General features: G+C 63.2%; 1 protein-coding gene and 1 long non-coding RNA gene across 3 annotated transcripts; one reads left to right on the top strand and one right to left on the bottom strand.

Annotated features, from left to right (window-relative positions):
• Window positions 1-3,023: 3,023 nt before the first annotated feature.
• Window positions 3,024-4,758, top strand: LOC118972393 (uncharacterized). The gene is made up of 3 exons (XR_005061347.2): window positions 3,024-3,195; window positions 3,398-3,555; window positions 4,619-4,758. It is a non-coding gene; the product is annotated as an uncharacterized lncRNA (long non-coding RNA).
• On the bottom strand, window positions 4,352-15,355 carry KLF16 (KLF transcription factor 16). 2 transcript variants are annotated; one of them, XM_037018420.2, is made up of 2 exons: window positions 14,701-15,355; window positions 4,352-6,555 (listed from the first exon to the last, which is right to left on the bottom strand). In XM_037018420.2, the coding sequence occupies exons 1-2, from the start codon at window positions 15,158-15,160 to the stop codon at window positions 6,254-6,256; spliced, it is 762 nt and encodes a 253-aa protein (XP_036874315.1). In that variant the 5' UTR covers window positions 15,161-15,355; the 3' UTR covers window positions 4,352-6,253. The 2 variants fall into 2 exon arrangements, with proteins under 2 accessions (XP_036874315.1, XP_017524554.2); XM_017669065.3 differs by lacking the exon at window positions 14,701-15,355 and adding an exon at window positions 7,503-8,708.
• Between the last annotated feature and the right edge of the window lie 4,551 nt (window positions 15,356-19,906).

Here is a 19,906-nt window from a genome sequence, read left to right as displayed (position 1 = left end):
GCAATTCTCGAACACCAGCAGGGTGTCCGAGAACTCAATTCTGACGCTCTCTGCCCGGAGACAGCGCCAGATCCCCAGGTGAAGGGCTCCGTCCTACAGGACTGCCCTCCACCCCCAACTCCACATGCGGGTCGCAAGCCCCAGGCAGTTAGTTCCTTGTGCTTCTGACCCACCGGCTACAGATTGGAGGTTCCCACGACCTCCCCCTTAGGTTTGATTAATTTGCTAGCGTGGCTCCCAGAACTCACGAAAACACTTACATTTACCCATTTAATAAGGGACAACACAAAGGATACAAGTTAACAGCCAGATGAAGAGAGACACAGGGCGAGGTTCCAAATAAAGGAGCTTCTGTCTTCGTGGAGCTGGGGGCCTGGCTCTGGGCACGTGGAGGCGTTCTGGCTCCCCAAGCGTAGAGCTCTCTCCGAAAAAGAAGCAGGATCCAGGAGAATGAAAAGCCCTTCTCAGGGGTTTTGTGAGGGCTTCCATCGCACAGTCATAACTGACTAAATTACTGGCCATCGGCTGATTCAACCTCCAGCCCCTACCCTTGGGTGGAGGTCCAAAAATTTCTCATTAACATGACAAGACGCCCGTTTCATCTTTAAGACTCTATAACTGTGGATGAAGACCAAATATACCTGGGAAATACGCATTTGGTCATATGAACGACCAAATATGTATTTCTTATGACTCATTATACTGCACAGGCCCTGCCCTAGATGCTCTGCTATCCAGACAAAGGAGAATGGAGGCTGGTGGGGAGGCTCAAAGCCTGAAGGCCTTGGCATAAAGCAATGAGTGGCCCATTGAATGTTGGCGGGACTGCAAAATGACACAACTTCTGTGGAAAACAGTGTGGCGGCTACGCAAAAAATTAAAAAGAGAACTACCATATTATCCAGCAACCCCACTTCTGGGTGTATACCTAAGAGAATGAAAAACAAGGTCTGGAAAGAGATATTTGCACACCTGCAGTGATAGCATTATTCACAAAAGATACAAACAACCCAAGTGTCCACTGACAGACTGTATCAACACAGTGGGGTCTGTCTACTGGAATATTACTCAGTGTGAAAAGAAAGGACATCCTGACAGCTGGTACAACGTGGACGGACCTGAAGAACATCGTGTGCAATGAAATAAGTCAGACACAAAGGACAGATCCCGTCTGATCCCACTTGCCGGAGGTCCCTAGAGGAGTCACATCCAGACAGAAAGTGGACGGTGGGACCAGGGTGGGGACAGTTTCATGGGGACAGAGGTTCAGTCTAGGAAGATAGAAAGTCCGGAGATGGAGGCGGGTGGGGACGGCTGCACAACGTGTGAATGTGCCCATGCCCCCTGTTGTGCACTTAGACATGGTTTATATGGCAAAGTTGTGTTTTTTGCAGCAATTATGAATATATAATAAGAGACTGGGTTCAGTGATAGGGGCAGGTGGCTGGGGAGTGTTAAAGATGACTCTACAGAGGACTCGATTTTATTTTTTGCCCAGTCTGTCTCTTGGCTAATCAGTGGGTCCTGTGGGCAGGGTTCCCCTGCCTCCATGGCTGTGTCACCAGTGGCACCTGTAAGCACTGAAGAGAGAAGGATGCTCAGAGGGTTGCAAGAGGGTGTCTCTCTTGAGGAGAGCCTGAGGTTGTGGACATGTGAGGGACCTTGTTGTCCAAACCAGGAGGGCAGTGGGGAGCCAGGGAGGGCTGGAAGCCTGGAAGGACTTGGTGGGATTTCTCTACTCAACCACGTTTCTCCCTGGGGACTTCCCACTGGGTGCAGTCACAATGCTTCTCATTCTCCAACAGTCAGGAATTCCATTCACACTGGCCTGCTGCCCACCCCTCACCAGACGGGGGTCTGAGAGTGAGGACCCTGTGGCCCGAGGACCAGCACCCACTCAGACCCCACCACACATATCCGTAAAAAGGTACTCAAACATACATATGCATGTGTTCACAGAGGCACCATTCCCAATGGCCAAAGTGTGGGACAGCATGTGTGCAAACATGGATGAACGGACACACACACAATGTGGTCCATCTGCATGGAGGAATATTATTCAGCAGTGAAAAGGAGCGGAGCTCTGACACACACGTGGATGGACCCTGGATGTCCATTTTACACCATTTGAAAAACTGGTACTCACATTCACAGCAGCTGTTGATGGAATGAAGTGGTCCTCAATTCTAAGGGGGTCAGAAAACTTCATTAAATGTGTGCTAACTAGGGTGACGCACTGATGACTGAGCACAGAAGTACACAGGAGACGGGAGGGATCTCAAATGGGGCACCCAGACAGACCTTCTGTTTTGTTCCACTCAGTGTTTTTTATCTGAGGGGAAACACAGATTAATATAAAATTAACTATTTTAAAGTGAACAATTCAGTGGCATTTGGTACATTCACTATGTTGTGCAACTAGCATGTCTAATTCCAGAACATTCCCTCACAACTAAAAGAAATCCTATCCCCCTGGCTGTTACCCCCACCCCTCCCCAGCCCCTGGGCCCACAAGCCCATGTTCTGTCTCTGGCTTTGTCTATTGTGGACATGTCACAGAAATGGGGTCACATGCCATGGTGCCTGTGTGTCCAGTGACTCACTGAGCACGGTACATCCAGGGTCCATCCACGTGCGTGTCAGAGCTCCTTTTCACTGCCGAATAATATTCCTCCACGCAGATGGACCACATTGTGTGTGTCTGTTCATCCATGTTTGCACACATGCTGTCCTACACTTTGGCCATTGGGAATGGTGCTGCTGTGAACACGTGGATATGTATGTTTGAGTACCAGTTTTTCATATGACAGAAATGTGTTGCCCCTGTTTAAGTCTTGGGGAGATGTTACATAAAAACTGCAATTCCCAGCCTCTCTGAATAATTGGCCTCTCCGGGGCCACCAGCTGGCGATTGCCAGGAGCCCCCTGTGAACCGGGGACTGACTCAGGTGCCCACGCGCGCCCTCTGGTGGCTGCTTCTGGGAGGACAGGCTGGGGGTGAGAGCGAGAACTGGAGACCGGGGACCAGGGCGACAGTGATGGGCTGGACCTGGGGAAGGCAGGGGGAGGGGAGAAGCGTGTGATTCTGGACAGGTTTTGAAGGTAGAACTCCAGGATTTCCAGATGGATTGGATGTGGGTGGTGAGACAAAGAGGGGAGTCAAGGGTGACCCCAAGAGTTTTGGCCTGAGCACAGGTACGATGGAGCTGCCAGACAGGGCAGGCTGGAGGTGGGGGGGACACTCACGCTGGCGCTGGAATGGGGGTGTCGTCGGCACACAGTGTGGCGTGAGTGTGCAAGGAGCATGGCGAGAGGGGACCTGAGCTTGGGGACGAGGTGCGGGGGATCGCGAGGGGCAGGCCTTCCCGACGCCACATGACCAGGAAGTGTCCAGCAGGCGGGAGGCGACATGATTGAGCTCTAAGGGGCACGTGGGAGTGTGTCCCCGAAAGACTGCGGGGAGGCTGCGCACTCGGACCCCGTATTCCAAGAAGTCTGCCGCAAGGGGGCAGAGAGGCCGGCCCGAGCTGGGGGCCCTCGGGGCCAGGCGACGAGGTATGCGGGCGTGCGGGACAGAAAGGCAGCATGGGTGAAGGAAGCACAAGGGGGCTGCACCACGGTGGTCCCGGCCGCGGCGATCCCTGCGGAGGGGCGGAGGCACAGTTCCCAGGGCGGCCGCCAGATGGCGGGGCCCCGCCTTCCCTGGGGTGAGCAGGGGAGCGCGAGGGGAGGGTCTGCGCCCCCACTACAGCAGCCCCTCTCGCCCTCGGGGTCATTTTCCCTAGAAGGGTTTCAAAGGTCTCACCAGCTTGTCAATTTTCCCGGGGCGCAAAGGTCCCGACCCCCCGACCCCTTCCCAATTGGGAGCTGGCACACCGGAGGCGTACAGCAGGCGAGCGGCCCGACGGCTGGGCACGCAGGCAGCCAGGGTCCCCGGGGAAGGAGCCCTGCCTCGCCGCCCCCAGGGGCGCGGGCTCTCCCAGGCCCCCAGCGCCGGAAGGCGGTGGGCGGTGGACGCCCCCGGGAGCTGTGTCCCTGCGCCTTGTTGCCGGGTAACGGCGGGAACGGGGGCGGGGGGCGCAGCTGTGCCAGGCGTGGGTGACACCGGACGACAACATGCGCTGCTGCGAGAAGCCCCTCACGAGCCTTGGGGTTGGGGGCATCGCTTCGAGTCCCCACCAGTGGGGCCTTTCGAAGTCCGCCACCGGACCCCTAGGTTCGCTAAGTCCACTGCTTGTTTCCTCTGGAGGAGGTTGCTGACCCTGGAGGTCACATTATTGACTGATACCGAAGGGCCGGGAGTCCCCCGGCTGGGGGCCGGCGATGGGAAAAAACCACACAGGCACCTGTGTTGGGTTTAAAAAAGGGCTTATTTAATTAAATACAAGGAAGAGGCCGGGCAGGGGAGGGGTAGGGAGCGCCACCCGAAAGCACAAGTCCCTTGGGGCCCTCCCCCGCTTGAAAGGCCACATCTAAGCGGCTGGCATCAGGTCCCAATGACCACTAGCCCCTTGGGGGAGGAGGGGCACGGGTCTCCCCAGACCCCTGGACCCTGGAGAGGGGCCAAGGATGAGTCCGCAGCTCCCTAGGCCTCTGACCGGCATTCCGCCTCCTGCAGACAGGCACCGGGCAGGGCTGGGACAATCCAGACAGAAGGAAAACGGGGCCCGGCCCACCCCCCACGGACCAAGGCATCTCACCGACACTGCTGGACAGGGTCAGAGGGCACACACAGTCTGGCTCCTAAAGGACCTGCCTGGAAGACACTCCCCAGCCCGGCTCCAAAAGGGCTTCCCCGGCCCGTCCCCCTCCCCAGGACCCTAAGCACCCTCCCTGGATCCTGCCAGGCCGGGTGGGGTCCACACCACAGCCACCCAAACCCTGCTCCCTCGCCCGAGCCAACGGCAGGAGGGGGACGGGCCCTTCCAAGGTCTCAGTCCAGGGCGGGGGTCCTCTATCCAAAACGAAAGCCAACTGAAGCCACAGCAGGACACCGGCCGAGTGCACCAGCATTCACCACTCCCTACCGACGCTCCCGTCATGCGGACCCGCACACACACCCACACCCCCTGAGGACGACGGACCACCCACGGCCCGGATCAAGAAAGGGACTGGCGCCTGAAAAAATATTCTACCCGCTCCGAAAAAAACGAGCTATCCCAGGGGGCTCAGGGGTCAGCCCTCCTGCTTCCTGCCTGCGTGGGTGGGACCTCAAGCTGGTCCGGGGCCACGTACCCAGGGGGACCTGCCAGGCATAAGGGCCAGCATTGTGCCCAATGGCTGTCGTGGTCCCAAACAGGAGGGATTGATTGTCACGTGATGCTGGGAAAGGCCAAAGTCAGGGACCCTGGCTGGCACCAGCCTCCCCAGAAATGTTTCTCACTCACTCCCACATGCGCCCACAGACGGGTGGCTCCACCCCCCCCACACCAGCCGAGATCCAGAAAATAAGTCAGCATTTACTCCCATCTCAAGATCTCTGCCTCCCCACAAAGTGAGTCAAAATGCTCTTTGGAAGTACCCCAGTTCCTCCCCCTCCCTATATCCCAGGTCTCAGAGGCAAAACGCAGGCCCCTACGGAAACCCTACCGCCTCCCTCCCTACACAGCCCCTGCTGCTGGGGAGCCGGGCAGCCCTTCCCATGGTCAGAAGCTGTGGACACCTGAGATTGAGTACCCGAATGGGGGCGGCGGGCCGCACCCCAGTTCCCTGAACGTCTCCAATGGCTTTCAGTGGGGTGAGGGGCCCCGGGGCGGGGTGGGGGCTGGGGACAGGCCAGGGCTCTTAGTAGCCCCTGGTTCATTTATGGCTCTTTGCACACACCATCCCAACCTGGAGAGAGGGGCATGGGGGCCAAGTCCGAGCACTGGTTAGCGGCGTGCCTTTCCTGGCCCCTCCAGGCCCCCCACCCCCAAGCAGGGAGGTGGCTGTGGGGGGAGGGGAACGCCTGCCGGCCACCCACATGGGGTCCCTGCTCATTAACACACGGGAAGAGAGTCATCCATCCTGGCTATTTACAGTCGCAGGCAGACCCCAGGTGCCCCTCCTGAGGACCACCTCCGGGTCCCATCTCAAGCCCCTCCTTGCTTTCTTGAGGAGGGAAAAGGGCATCCCGGGGGCCCTCAGGGAAACGCTGTGAGTGGCCGGGCGGGCCATCAGTCTGCCGCCAGCCCCGGGGCCCTGGACAGCAGGCGTCTCGCTGGTGCTCGTGCCCAGGCCCAGCGGGGGCGCGCAGGGCGGGTGGACGAGGGCTCTACAGGCCGGCAGGGGCAGGGCTGGGGGCCGGGCTGGGTGCGGGGCTGCCTGCCTGGCTACAGGGCAGCGAGTCGCTGGGCGAGGTGCTGCGGGCGCCCGGGCGCCGGAGCAGCTCCGGGCGGAAACCAGGGTGGCGGCGCGCATGCTTGGTCAGGTGGTCGCTGCGGGTAAAGCGCTTGGAGCAGAGCGGGCAGGGGAAGCGCTTCTCGCCGGTGTGCGTCCGGTGGTGACGGGCCAGCTCGTCGGAGCGCGCGAACTTCTTGTCGCAGCCCGGCCAGTCACAGGCAAAGGGGCGCTCACCTGGGTGGGAGGGTCAGAGAACAAACAGGCAGTGGTCAGTGAGGGGGACGTCCCGTCGGATCCCAAAGGGAAACGTCACTTGTCTCCCTCGCCACTCAACTCTGCGTGCAAAATTAAAAGGTGTGGATGTGCAAAGAAAACGACCCTCGCTCACCCCACAACCCCCTAATGAATATTCTCGCTCTTATTTCCTGCAAACTGGTAATTACCGCCTGTGAACAATTTCCTGGGTTAAAAGTAGAATGTACAGAGACTGAGCTCTGTCAGCCCACCCCCAGCGTCCCCACCTCGGTGCCGAGGGTCTCCTAGTGTGCTTGGCCGGGTCCTGCTGCCCCTACCCCCGCACAACTCCTTTCCACCTCCCACGTGGGGTATTCCGCGACCTCCCAGGCGTTCGCGACCACTTTTTGGAAATGACCACCGGGGCACAAAGTGGGATCGCGGTCCAGGCAGTTTCCCGCGCCGACCCCTCCAAGGACCCTCGTGGACGCCCCCCGGGCCACCTGCAGCCCTGCAGACTGGCCCTGCGCGCTCGGAGAATGCGGAAGGCCGCGGAGAGGACTGGCCACGGGCGGGTCACCGCGCGGCGCCGGGAAGGGGCAGGCCCAGAGGCCCGCGGCCGCCGGACTCACCCCGCCCCCGCGGGACCGGCGGCGCTGGGAGGGGCGGGCCAGCACCGGCAACTTCCTTCGCAGACCCCTCCCACCGCCCAGCCGGGCCTCGCCCATCCTGCCCGCGACCTACCGCCGCCATCCCGGCCCACGGGTCCCCTCCCACCCGTCACATCGGGGATGGGGTGGGGGGGCTCTGTCCCAGAACGGTGCCGTACGACCATCACCGTGTGCTGTCAACGCCTCCCCAGAGAACCCCAGGCCGCCCAGGGCTCCGCCCCAGGCCAAGGGTGTTCGCATCCGGAGCCTGCGCCCTTCCGGCCCCGCGCCGGGTACCTGGGACTCTGGAATCTCCGGGTGTCATTTCGCCCGATGCCCTGGAGTTTTGGAAAGTGTGCGCCGGGGGTCTGCACAGAGCGTGGACACGCGGGCCTGTGCGACGCCCTCGTGACACTGGACGGAGCACCGCGTAGAAGCGAGCGGGCCGGACCGGGTGTGGGGCGCCAGAGCGGCTCGGGGTCACCTCATGGGTTACGCACCGGGAGGCCTGCGCTGGGCACTGCGGTGACCCGGGCTGACCCTGTTCCCGAGCCCACAGATGGGGGAAACAGAAGGGGGATCCGCGGCAAGGCGCCAGAGGAAGGCCCCCAAAGCAGGATTGGTGGGGGGAGTGCAGAGGAGACCAGGAGACAACGGGGGGGTACCATGGGGTTGACCCGCAGCCTGGGGGGAGCAGGGCCTGGATTCTCATGGTGACCCAGCCACTTCTCTGCCCTGAGAACCCACGGCCTGCCCGGGGGAGGGAGAAGGGGCACTGGCATAGCTCAGAGAGCTCCGGGCCCCCAGCCGTGCCCCAGGGAAGCTCGGACCTCTCCTTCCCCATCCCCCTTCCTCCGGGACACCCCCAACACTACAGAAGGGGGTCAACTCAACAGCCCTGCCCCCCGCCCCGTTTCTGGTGCGGTGTCAGTTGGTCACGCTCACAGCTGGGGGAGGGCGGGCCCCAGGAGGCTGTGAATCCAGGTGCGCCGGTCCCACCTCCCCGTAACTCTGTCACTTGGGGAGCGACAATCCCCAAGACCGCACGCGACCCCCAATCCCGGGGACTGCCCCCTCCAAACCCCAAGCCGTCCCTGGAACAACCCAGAAGGCAGGGTCAGTAGGAGCTGAGGGAGGAGTCCCAGCAGGACGCCGCTCTGCAGGACCAGGGGGCTCAAAACAATCCCAAAGCCCACCCCCCGCCCCACCCCGATGGTGACCACTCGGCTGTGACAGCTCGCGAAGACCGCAGGCTGGGGCAGGGGCCCGGTTATGGGATCGGGGCTGCTGGCCTTGGACCAAGCGCCAGGCGTGGGGCAGCGACGCGCCTCCGAGGGGCACGCAGCCCCGTCGCCATCTTGCAGGGCGCCGGCGGGAAGGGTGGGGGGGGCCCATCCGCGGCTGGCGCGCCCGCAGTCGGCTCACTTCCCCATTTAGGGCGGCGGGGCTGGTCCCCGCTTCCCACCTCCCCTCCACCCCGCAGTTCCATTTCGCGAAGAGCAGGTTGCAAGAGCAGTGCCAGCGCCGCCCGGGCAGGACGCACGCCGCCGCCGGGAACACAGCTGCCGCACGTAGCTGGGCGGCTGGGGCATCCGCAGCCAGCCGGCCCCACTCACGTGGTCCCGCTCTCGCCGGGGGTGGTGGGGGTCTCCGAGCAGCTTGGACACCTGCCAGCCCCGCCCCTAGCCCGGTTGCTGCGCAGCGCACGTGCACACGTGGGTGGCGGTACCCGGGTGCGCGTTTCCCGCCCCCACAACTCTGGGCGAATGCCGGCAAGACGCCAGGTCGTGCCACTTTCCCACAGTCCCCTGGCCAGGAGGGGACTCAGGGCCGGCGAGGCGCTCCAGGTGCGGCCACCTGGTTGCTCCAGGCTCTCAGGATGGCACGGGCACTGGAGATGGGTATGGTGGGCGGGGCCTCGGTGGACTTCACTTTCTTAACTAGGGCTTAGTCGGGGTGAGCTCAGGACAGCCCGAGCCACCAAAGTGACATGCAGGCTCAGAAAAATGGAGGCTAGGAGGTCCTAGACACCTGTCAGAGGCGAGCCTGGAGGTGGCACCACGCGCCAGGCCTCCCTGGCCACCACAAAGGGAGCGAGCGCTCCACCTCCTCGGGCTGGCGGGCAGGGACCCAGGGCGGTGAGTCTGACAACTAACCTTCACGGTGACCTCCTGAGGTCACCCATAGGGGTAGGGAAGGAGGTGTGGCCGGCATCTGGCCCGTGCACACATGCCCACCCACCAGGTGGAAAGCACAGGGGGAGCACGCAGGGAAGGGAGCATCCCTCCAAAACTGCAGAAGGCTTGGGGCTGCAACAAATGGGGGAGGAGAGAAGCCGCAGGGGGCTTTCCGGAAGGAGATGGCCCCTGAGCCGGCTGCAAGAGCCCAGAGGCATTTCAGAGGTCCAGGGGAGCAGGGCAGGGCTCTCCCCTTCAGCTTGGCCACCCTGATGGCTCTACAAAGACCAGCCTGTGCAAGGGCCATCTGCTTCGCAATCTTAAATACTTCCTGGGCCCTGGCCTGCCAGACCCAAGGCTTACCTCCCGCCCCCTCCCCCTCCCCACTCTGCCTGTAGGGCTTCCCCGTTCAGCCACTCTAGTACCATCCAAAAGCTCAGGCAGGTGTCTCTCTGGCCATCTCAGTCCCTCGCACCTCCCCACATGGCAGCAATCCCCATCAGCCCTCTCTTCAAAATATCTTCGGACCCCACCCTGGTGCCTCCGGGTTCCAGCCCCCCGCTCCGACCCGGGCTGCCCAGTCTGTGCTGCGCCCTGCAGCCTTGTGCTACCCCCTCACCGCGGGGGGCAGGGGGCAAAGCTTTACTTGGGCCCCTTGTCCTCCCACCCTCCTGCGGCTTCTCTGCAGCCCCGCGAACTGTTCCTTGCATGCCAGGTTCCCTCTGCCTGCAACGTCTCCCTGTCACTTCTGTCCTCAGTGTCCCTCAGAGCCATCTCTGCTTACCCTGATACCCGGACCCCCACCCCACACAAATGGTCCCCTTTCTTGGCTTTTCTATCCTTGTGCCAGCATCTCTCCCCTGGGTGTGATATCTGCCCCCATCCCCACAACGGTAAGGCTGAGAGCACCAGGCATGGCATGCCTTGGGTGCTTAATACATCTGTGGGAAGTCTACAGGCCCGACTTGGGCTGGAGCAGCAGCTAACATGTTCATGTCATTCTCACACACGCATGCACACACACAGTCACACACACCCGGAGGAGCTATCCCTTCCCCGTGTACTTAAAAGGCCAGCCACCTGCAGCCCCCTCGCCCATCCCCCCAGGACTCCCACGGCCTGGCCTACTTCCCCACCCAGATTGGCATTTTAGTGCCTGGGGATGAGGGGGCACATGTATACTAAGGCAACAGCACTGGATGACAGTACCCGCCCCCGCCCGCGGCCCTCCCTCCCTTCCCAACCCCAGGCCAGCTCCGCGTGCCGGTATCATTTACTAACTCCTGGGCCATCTGGGCCACCTTTATCAGGGAGCCTGGGTGGGGGGTGGTTATCACCCCCCACAACGTTAAGGGCCCTCCCCCCGCCCTCAGCTGGGGCTCAGGCACCTGCGGCCACTTCCAGCTGCTCTCCAAGCCCTGCCACCAGGAGAGGGCGGCTCGGTGGGGGAGGCAGTCCGGCGCACCGGCTGGAGGCTCACAGGCTGCCCCCACCCTCTAGGGCCTGGCAGTGCCCCACCCTGCCCCCTCCCCAGATAAGCCACCAGTCTCCCGGAGCCCTGCCTGAACCTAAGGAGCCCACAGCTCTGCCTGAGGCAGGGGGTGGGGTCTGCTGGTCACTGAGACAGCCCTAGAGGAGCCGGTGGTCACGGTCCCTCCAAGCCTCACTGTCCCCACCTGCCTCTTACCTGGGGCCTCTACAGCAAAGAACACCCCCACCACCACCTTCCCCCCCACCTTGGGCTCCTCGACCAGAAACCTGGGGGATACCCTAGCCCCCTCCTGCCCCCAACATCCTGGGGCTTCTCCCCCAGCCCTGCTCAGGGGTCCGCTCTCCTCTCTCCCTCCCACAGGGCGCCAGCGCTCCCCAACCCCTCTGGGATCCTAATCCCTTCTCCTAACCGGATTTTCCTCTGCAAAGCTGGGCCTGCCTCCCTTCCCACCCCACATCCTGCCCTTGGCATTAAAGGGAACCCTCACCTGCTCTGCCCCTTCCCAACTCACCTCGACCCATGGCCCCAGCCCTGACCCCTACCCCTGCAGCCAGGGTGCCTCCCTCTCCTGGGACACACCCCTCCCACCCCACAAGGTCAGCTCAAACGCCTGGTCCTACAAAAAGCCTTTTGCTCTGTCTCCCCCACCCAAAGTTTCCAGGATCCCAGGGGACAGGGACTGGGTCCTTCCCTGCAGCATCTCACACACAGCAGATGCTCAACTAACGTTTCCAGACTTAAATGAACTCGGTTTTACAGTCAAAACAGGAGTGTCAACTGGGGGTGATGCTGCAACCCCCCAAGGGCCACTGGCGATGTCTGGGGACACCTGCCATTGTCAAGACTAGGGGTACTCCTGGCATGGAGTGGCTGGGGGCAGGGGCCCCCCACAGAAAGCAACCTGCCCATTTCAGCACTGCAGAGGAGGGGAGGAGGCCCTGGCCTAGAAGCCCCACTTCCAGATTGACCTGCCTCTGGCGGAGAGGGGGCCGAGACCCCCAGAAGGCTCATGGCTGCCTGTGGGCTCAGTGCACGCTGGGGTCTTTGGAGTGGGGGCACAGTACGGAGATGGAGGAGGTGGGAGAGCCGGTAGGCAGGCAGCCTCTCCTCCCGCCCCCGCCCCATCTCCCGCCTCACTCCCTGTATCCACGGCAACGGCGTCAACATCTCCCGCAGCTTCCAAAGTCCTTCCCTGCCCCAGGCGGGAGGAGCTGGGCCGAGGGCTGCGGGCCAGACTAGGGGGACCACACGACAGCAGCGGGGTGGCCCTGTGGAAGGATCCCACGGCCACTTCTAGCTTCCCCACCCACCTATTCCCAGAGGAGCCCGCACAAACCACATTCAGCTCCAGCGGGCTGGCGCGGGGTGCCTCGGTTTGCTCCCCTGTAAAATGGACCTAGGCCAGCACTGGCGGTCCCTTTACACAGAGGTGGAGAGCGGTCCTCAGACGGGGATCGGGGGGAGAAGGACACTCTACCAAAGGCCCCCAGAGATGGCTGAGGTCTGATTAGCTGCTCCCCCTCAGATCCATCCCCAGGCCTGCCCCCGCCACTGGGTAACACCAAACCAGCCTTGGGATACCCAGAAGCTTGGCTTCCCACCCCCAAAACAGGCGTGCAGCGGCCGCCCTTTCCCTGGAGGCCAGAAAGACCAAAAGGCCATTCACCAGACCCCAGGCCAGGTTTGGTGACCCTGAGGGCGAGACAGACCCTGAACACGCAGTCACTGGGCACAAAGGTGTCCAAGCCCCTCAGCAAACAGGCCCAAGGGTGCCTGCGTCTGGGATTTCCACTCTCAGGGGCAACCAATTGGTCCAGGAGCTGCCCCCCATTCCCCCAGGTCCCCATACCATTATGATAAAGGGGATTTGGGAACAGGATTTGCAGAACCACAGCTGCCGTAGGGGCTCGGGGTCCAGTGGAGATGGCACCCTTCCCTCCTCCTCCCGCTGCCTGCACAGAACTCTGACACACCAACAGGGCCTCAGGGGCCTCAGTTTCTCATTAAAAACCACTAGGCAGGGGCACCATCCTGGCCCCAGTGAGTTCTCCGTCCCCCCATCCCTACCCCAGGGCTAAGGGAGTCACCACTGCCTGGGGGCCTATGCATCTTTGAAGGACCCCAGAACTCCCTAGGGAAGTATCTCCGGGTGGCCATGGTGGGAGGTGGCCTGGCCACCCCCTTCACCCAACCGGGTAAGTTGGGCAGTGTCTGGAGTAAAAAAACAACTATAACCAGTGCAGTGGGGGTCCAAAAGCTCTCAGGGGCCACACCATGTGGTGGGACCACAGCCATGGGTGCGAGACAGGGTCTCTCTCTCTCTCTCAAGTCTGTGTTCAGATGGGCAAACTCACCCCAAAAGAGAAAGGGCTCTCCCGGACCTCAGCCCACTGCCCGCAGAAGCACCTCCCCTTCTGATTTCCCTAAACGTGCCCCCTTTGCACAGACACCCCTCCCCACCACCCCGCCCAGACATCCTTCCCAGAGACATCTGGACCTATCTTGAAGAGGAAGGAGGTAACATCGACAGACCACTCAGGGGACGACAGTGCTGCCCAAAGGGCATGAAGCTTCCCCCTCAAAGTCCTGTCCTGGCAGCGCTCACACGGGGACAGAGCCTCCAGGCCCCTGGGGTTGGGACTGTGAGACAGGATGCCAGCACAGAAAGGGGGGGTGCTGCCCGCCAAGTCTCCACCACACCACTAGGGCCCGACCCTGCTTTCCTACGCCTTCTCCACGTTCTCTCAACAGCAGCCTGTCCACAGAGCCCTGCTGTCCAACGAGAGCCCCCCCAAAGAAACCCCCCGAGGGAAGCGTTTCCTGCGCCCTTTATACAGATGGGAAAACTAAGACAGGAAACAAGTAAATCGCGTGCTATAAAGTGTCACAACCAGGACACCTGACCCAAGAGCAACCTCACAGCCTGCCCTTCCCGGACAGGACGAACTCCTCCGGTGCGCACACCCCACGGCCACCGAGGCCCACCCTGCCCGCCCCCAGTCCAAACTCCCAGCGTGGAGCGCATTCTCAGGGTCGACTGTTGAGATCTCCCGAGTGGGGACCCGCAGGGGGAGGAAAAGCCACTGACAGAGCGAAAAGGTGGCCAGCGCCCCCTGCCTCCCAGCTCCCGTAGCCCCACCTCCCACCCCCAGCTCGGCTGTGAGGTGACAATGTCGCCGAAGCCTCCCCCCAAACCCACGCACGTTCCCGACTCCCGAAGCAGGCGGGGGAGCCATACGCTGGGAAGCGCGGCGAGGGCCAGGCTCCCTAAGGGTCCTCCTGACGAGTCCCTCCCCTCCACTCAGGCCCCAGCCCACACTTCCAGCCCGGGTCCCCGCTTTCTGAAAACACAGAAAGGGAAAAATACGAGCCCCGCACCCCAGCCCGCCATCCTTCGGGATTAATCCACGCGCGCACCGGGAGGCGTCGACGCGGCCCTTTCCTTTCCTGCACAGCTGGGGAAACTGAGGCACGAGGGGACGAGGGAAGAACCGGACGCTGCAGCCACCGCTGCCCCGCCACCCAGACGCAAACGCAACAGAAAACGAAACAGAAGCGAAGCCGAGGGGGGAGGGGACCGCCCCGGAGCCCCGATGCGCCCTTGGCGCCCGCCGCGCCGCGCGCACCGCCAACCCCGCCGCCTGACCGCGTGGCCGCCACGCCCCCTGCGCGCGCCCCACCCACCGAGGCCCCGCCCTCCCGGCCGGCGCGGCGGCTGCCCGGGCGCGCCCCCCTCCCCGCCCCCCACGCGCCACGCAGTTTCGGGGTCCCGGCGGGGGAGGGGGTCCAGGGGGCAGGCAGCGAGGGCCGGGGCGGCCGGGCTCACCTGTGTGTGTCCGCAGGTGCGACTTAAGGTGCGAGGACTTGTAGTACGCCTTGGCGCAGCCCGGGAAGGGGCAGCGGTGGCTCTTGGCGGCGGCAGGCGCGGCGCCGGGGGCGCGGCCGGAGGACGGGGACGAGGCGGCCGAGGAGCCGGAGGCGGGCGAGGCACCCCCCGGCGCGGCGCCGGGCCCGCCGCGCAGGTCGGCCAGGATGCTGGCGGCCAGCAGGTGGGGCGCGGGGGCGGCGTTGGCGCCGGGGCCCGGACCGGGGGCGGCGGGGGGCAGCGGCGGCGGCCCCGGGGGCCCGGGCGGGGCGGCCTCACGGCGCGGCGCGCGCACATCCAGGCCGGCGGCGGGGCCCGCGCCCTCGGGGCCCGGCCGCCCGCGGTGCACCACGGCGCCCGAGGAGATGGCCATGAGCACGTCGGCGGCGAAGTAATCCACGCACGCCACGGCCGCCGACATACCGGGCAGGGGCGTGCGGGCGGGCCGAGTGGGCTGAGCGGAGGCGGCGGGAGCGGCGCCCGTCCGGCCGGCGGCGGCTGCTCGAGTGCGGGAGGCGGAGGAGGAGGAGGAGGAGGAGGAGGAGGCCGGCGCGCGCCGCCGCCGCCGCCGCCGCCTGCGCTCGGCCCGCCCCGCCCCGCCTGACGCGCCCTGACGCACCGGAGCCCGCGGGGGCGGCCGCGGCCCGCCCCGCCCGGAGGACGCCCCCTCGGGGCGCCCAGCCACGCCCCCCGCCCGGCGCGCCCTCCGCCACCGCCCCGCGGGCCGCGCGCGGCCGCTGGGGGCGGGGCCCGAGCAGGAGAAGCCGCCCCGGCGCGCCCACTCCTTCCCCGAAAGCTCCCGGTCTCCAGACCCGCGTGCGCGCGCTTCCCCGCCGCACTGGGCGCGGGGACAGGGAGCGCGTCCCCCCTTTCCCGGAGCACCCCCTTCCCACGCCGGGAAAACCCGCCCCTCCCCTGCGCTGCCCTCCCCCGAGAGCGGCCCGCCCCGTACCGGCAGCTCCTCCCTCCCGGACCGCCACGCCTCCGGAGCACCCCTCCCTCCTCGGCGCACGTCCCGCCCCCTCGCAGGCGCGCCCACCCCGTTCCCGGGCGCGCGGCCGGCGGCAGCCTTCCCCCTTCCCCGGACGTTTCCGCCGCGGTCCCGGGCGCGCCCTCGTTCTCGATGGGGTAGGGCTTCGTTCCCCACGTGGCCGGGTGAGGGTGCGGAAGCGGCCGGCCCCGCCCCCCGGCCACGTGCGCGACCCTTCCCCCTCTCCTCTCCCGGGCCTGCGCCCTTCTGGGCCGCGCTCTCCACGCCCCACAAACCCTCCCCGTGGGGCTACGCTCGCAGCTTGCAGGGCTTCCACGGTCTGGGTAGCGGGCGCCCGCGGCTGGGCACGGGAGGGGTGGGGCTCCGCGTCCCGCCGGCTCCAGGGAGCCAGCGTTCCTCTTTCTGCGCCCCATTCGGGAGTCACTGGTGCGCGCCTCACTGGGGTTGGGAGGGCCCGGGTAGGGGGTTCGGGAAAGGAGCCAGGAAGGATCGCAAAGGGCTCGGCTCGGAGAGCGTCGGCGAGGCAGAGGCATCCCGGGCCTTCCCCGGCGCCTCTTTGGGACTCGGATCCGGGCAGTGGGGCGAGTCGAAGCCCTGAGGACGCCCCGGCCGTCTTGTTCAACAGTGCTGACTACAGGCCCAAGGCGACGGGCGCGCGGAATGTGGCCACGGGGTGACCCCCTTGGTTGGGACCACGCCCCCGCCCCTGCCGTTGGCCGGTCTCGGGGGCGGTAAGCGGCCCTAGCGGCTTCCAGGGGTGGAGCTGCTTCGGGTGCTCAGTGACCTCCCAGGAGCTGTGTGCAGGCAGCGGCCATGACCCCGTCCCCGGTCCCATTCCGGGTCCCTATCCCCCTTCCCACCTGCAACCAGCTAACTGTCCTGACCCGGCTTGAGCTGTCTGCCTCCACCTGGCCACTGTCCCCTGGGTCTCCTGGTCGTCTAGGCCCCACCGTCTTCGGTGCTGTTAGCTTTGTGGCAGCCCCTCTAGGGACCCAGCCACCCAGCCACACACACACACACATATGCTTCAGGGTGCTGAGGTGAAGTGCAGCCCCAACCGGCTCCCCTTGCAGAACAGCCCACGCTGAACAACCACTATTCAAGTGGTCACTTGGTGGGTGTTGGTGGTCAGCATTCCCGCCAGCGTGGGCCCGTGTCTTTGAAGATCTAGGTGAACCATGTGCGAAGGCCCCACCATCTCGGCCTGCGGGCACCTGACACCGCCCCCCACCTGCAGATGCTGACCTCTGCCAGTTCAGAAGAGGCGGGAAACCCTGTCCCTCTCCCGCGGCCCCCAGGTCACACCTGCCAAAGCTGGCAAGCAGCGGGACAAGAAAGGCCTGGACCCATGTTTTGGTTCTACTGTTTATTGGGCCCAGAGATCCCCGAAGAGCTTGCCCATGGGACTCACAGTCTAGCACCCAGCAGCTGGGAGTCACATCCTGGCACTGGTGGAGAAAGTGGAGGGGCAGCAGCCGGAGGCAGCTCCTCCTGGAGCCTGAAGTTGGAGGAACCCCCAGCAGGTGCTCTGGGCAGCTGCAGGGACACGGGGCAGTGGCTGAGTGACGTCGTCTTCCCACAGGCTGAAGCAGGGGGAATGTGACAAGGCAGGGGTCGGGGCTGCTGACCTGTTGTGCCTGGCAGGCCGAGTGGCCCCAGGCAACACATTGTGAGCCTCAGGTACACAGCTATGCCAGCCATAATCAAGGTCTCACCTGTGGGCCATGCCAGCTGCTCCAAAGGCAGGGGCCTATACACAGGACCATGCTTCACACCCCGGGTTGCCTGGGTGACCAGCATGCATGTAACCCACAGACACCTGCCCCACTGACCACGGTCACCTCTGCCTTGTTTTGTCACATGGTCCTCACTGTGACCTTTCAGGAGCTGGCACTCCATTTCACAGGTGAAGCAACCTGGGCTGTCCATGTACTTGTGCACTTGAGTGTGTGTGGTGTATGTACACGCTGGATTGGCCTTTTTTCAAGACAATGAAGCCTTTACTTTTTAAATGTTTAAATAGTACTTTTTGTACAATTTGACTTTTTTTTTAACAATACGCATTTATTTTTCTGTAAAGGTCAACAGTATCTAAGCACAGCAATTATGGGCCATCCAGCCTTTATTTTTTGTGCTTTTCAGTATGAAAAATTATATCTCCCCCACTTTAGTGCGGGCCAGACTCAGGGACTTGCTTCCAAAGGTCACTGCGGGGAAACAGGAGTAGAAGCGCAGCCAACCTCTCCTTACCCAGGTGGTCAAGGCCAACCTCAGGGCGATGTCCTATGGGGATGTGATGAGACGGGCATCTGAACTCACAACTCAAAACCCACAACCCATCTGGTCATAAGAAAACTTCAGGCAAACCCAGATTAGTGACTTTCACAAAATATCTGACCAGTACCCACAACTGTCAAGGTCATGAAAAATAAGGAAAGACGGAATACTGTCACAGGTTTTAACAGAGTAAAGACACCTACTGAGTGGGGTCCTGTGCAGGGCAGGACGGTGGGAAAATGCAGGAGAGGGGAGTGTGGTCAGCGAGAACAAGTGAGCTTCCTGGTTTTGACATACTGACACGAGGACTATGGACAAAGAGTCCTGTGTCCGCAATTTCTCTGAACCCCAAATTATTCCAGGTAGCACATTGCCCATTTGTGCCACCTGCCTAGCACCGGGCATTTGCTTGTGCAACCCCTGACCTCTGCTCTCAAGCAAACTACAAAGCCCCCGCCCCCCATGGAGCCCATGTTCCGGCAGGATGTTATACTGTGGTGATAAGAGCATTTTTTTAATCCACTCCTGTTCCCTCTGGGATGCAACGTTAGCCATTTACAGTGGTCCAGGGGGTCAGTCACATACAGGTTGAGTGGCTGAGAGCTCAGAGTGGGACAGGGGACACAGGCTCAGCCCAGCACAGTTGGCCCCAGGCCAGGCCTCGCCGGACTGTAGGTACATGGCTGTACCCTCCACTTGGAGGTCACCAAGGCCACCACTAGTGCACTGCACAGGAAGTGGCAGCCCCCTGGCTGAAGCTGCTGGGGAGAGTCCAGAGCCCATCTCTTCTCTAGGAGGCAGGTGGAGCAGTTTGCCCTAACTAGGTGTTCTCTCGCCCCTTTGCCCCTGGGAATGCCATCCCCAGAGTGCCTTCTTCTTGCACTCCCCAGCTGGCCTGGGACCCTTGGAATAGAGGCCCACAGATGGCCAGTCACAAAAGGGGTTTTATCAGCTGGACACCTGTGGCCTGGCCTCCAAGCCACCTCTGGCAGGCCCATGCTCCTCTGCCAGGTGCCCTGCTCAGCTCTGCCCAGGGCTGCAGCCAGGCCCCGTCTCTTGGAGTCTCCCTGCACGTGGACACCCACGTGGCCCCATCTGTGCCCTGCCCGGTGCTAGGCTCTGATGGCACAGAGCTCCCTATGCAGTGGGCCAGGGCTGTGTCAGGAGTGGGAGCACCACAGGAACCTGGGGCCTGAGCCTGGTGGAGGTCCCAGGGCTGCCTTGCTGGCGTGGGGGGCCTTGCCTGGGCTGGTTCCCCACGAAGAGCTGTAGTGGGGACGGTGACCCAGGGCTGTCATGAAGATCGACTTGGCACATGGCAGGAGCTCCAAAATGTAGAGAAGGGGAACCCCTGATGCCAGGCCAAGTGCCCCAGTGTGATCAAACCCCACAGCTGGCAGGTGGGTCTTGCACCCACCCACCGGGGCACCTACACTAGGTCAGGGTGCTTGGGGACCTGAGGGATCCCCACCTGAGGCCCCACCTCAGATCCAGCCCTCCCGGGTGATGGCTCCTCACACGGCCGCCGCTACCACAGGGGACAGAACCCCCATCCTCTGCAGGAACCTCTGGGGACCCACAGGTCACGCAGAGATGGGCAGGGCCAGCGGGTGGGTCTCTCCAGCTCAGTCTTACGGGAGGAGGCAGTGAAGCAGGGTCGCCCGGGGGAAGGGAGGGGAGGATGCACACGCCGGCCCTTGGGTGCTGGGAACCCTGCAGAGGCCCAGTCTGGGCCCCATGGTGATCGGGCCCCCAGCACAGGAGCCCTGGCGCTGGTGGCATCCACGCTGTCCCAGACCTGACCCTCAGGGGAGGCGCATGCCCGGCTGGGGCAGGCGCGTGTCAGACCACGAGCCATGCCTGGTTGGTACAACCACACGCCCCGGGCAGGCTCTGTCC

The sequence above is a fragment of the Manis javanica genome, chromosome 13, assembly GCF_040802235.1.
Source record: "Manis javanica isolate MJ-LG chromosome 13, MJ_LKY, whole genome shotgun sequence".
NCBI lineage: Eukaryota > Metazoa > Chordata > Mammalia > Pholidota > Manidae > Manis > Manis javanica.
Note: the sequence above shows the minus strand (reverse complement) of the source record. Positions and strands in the feature narration are given on the sequence as shown.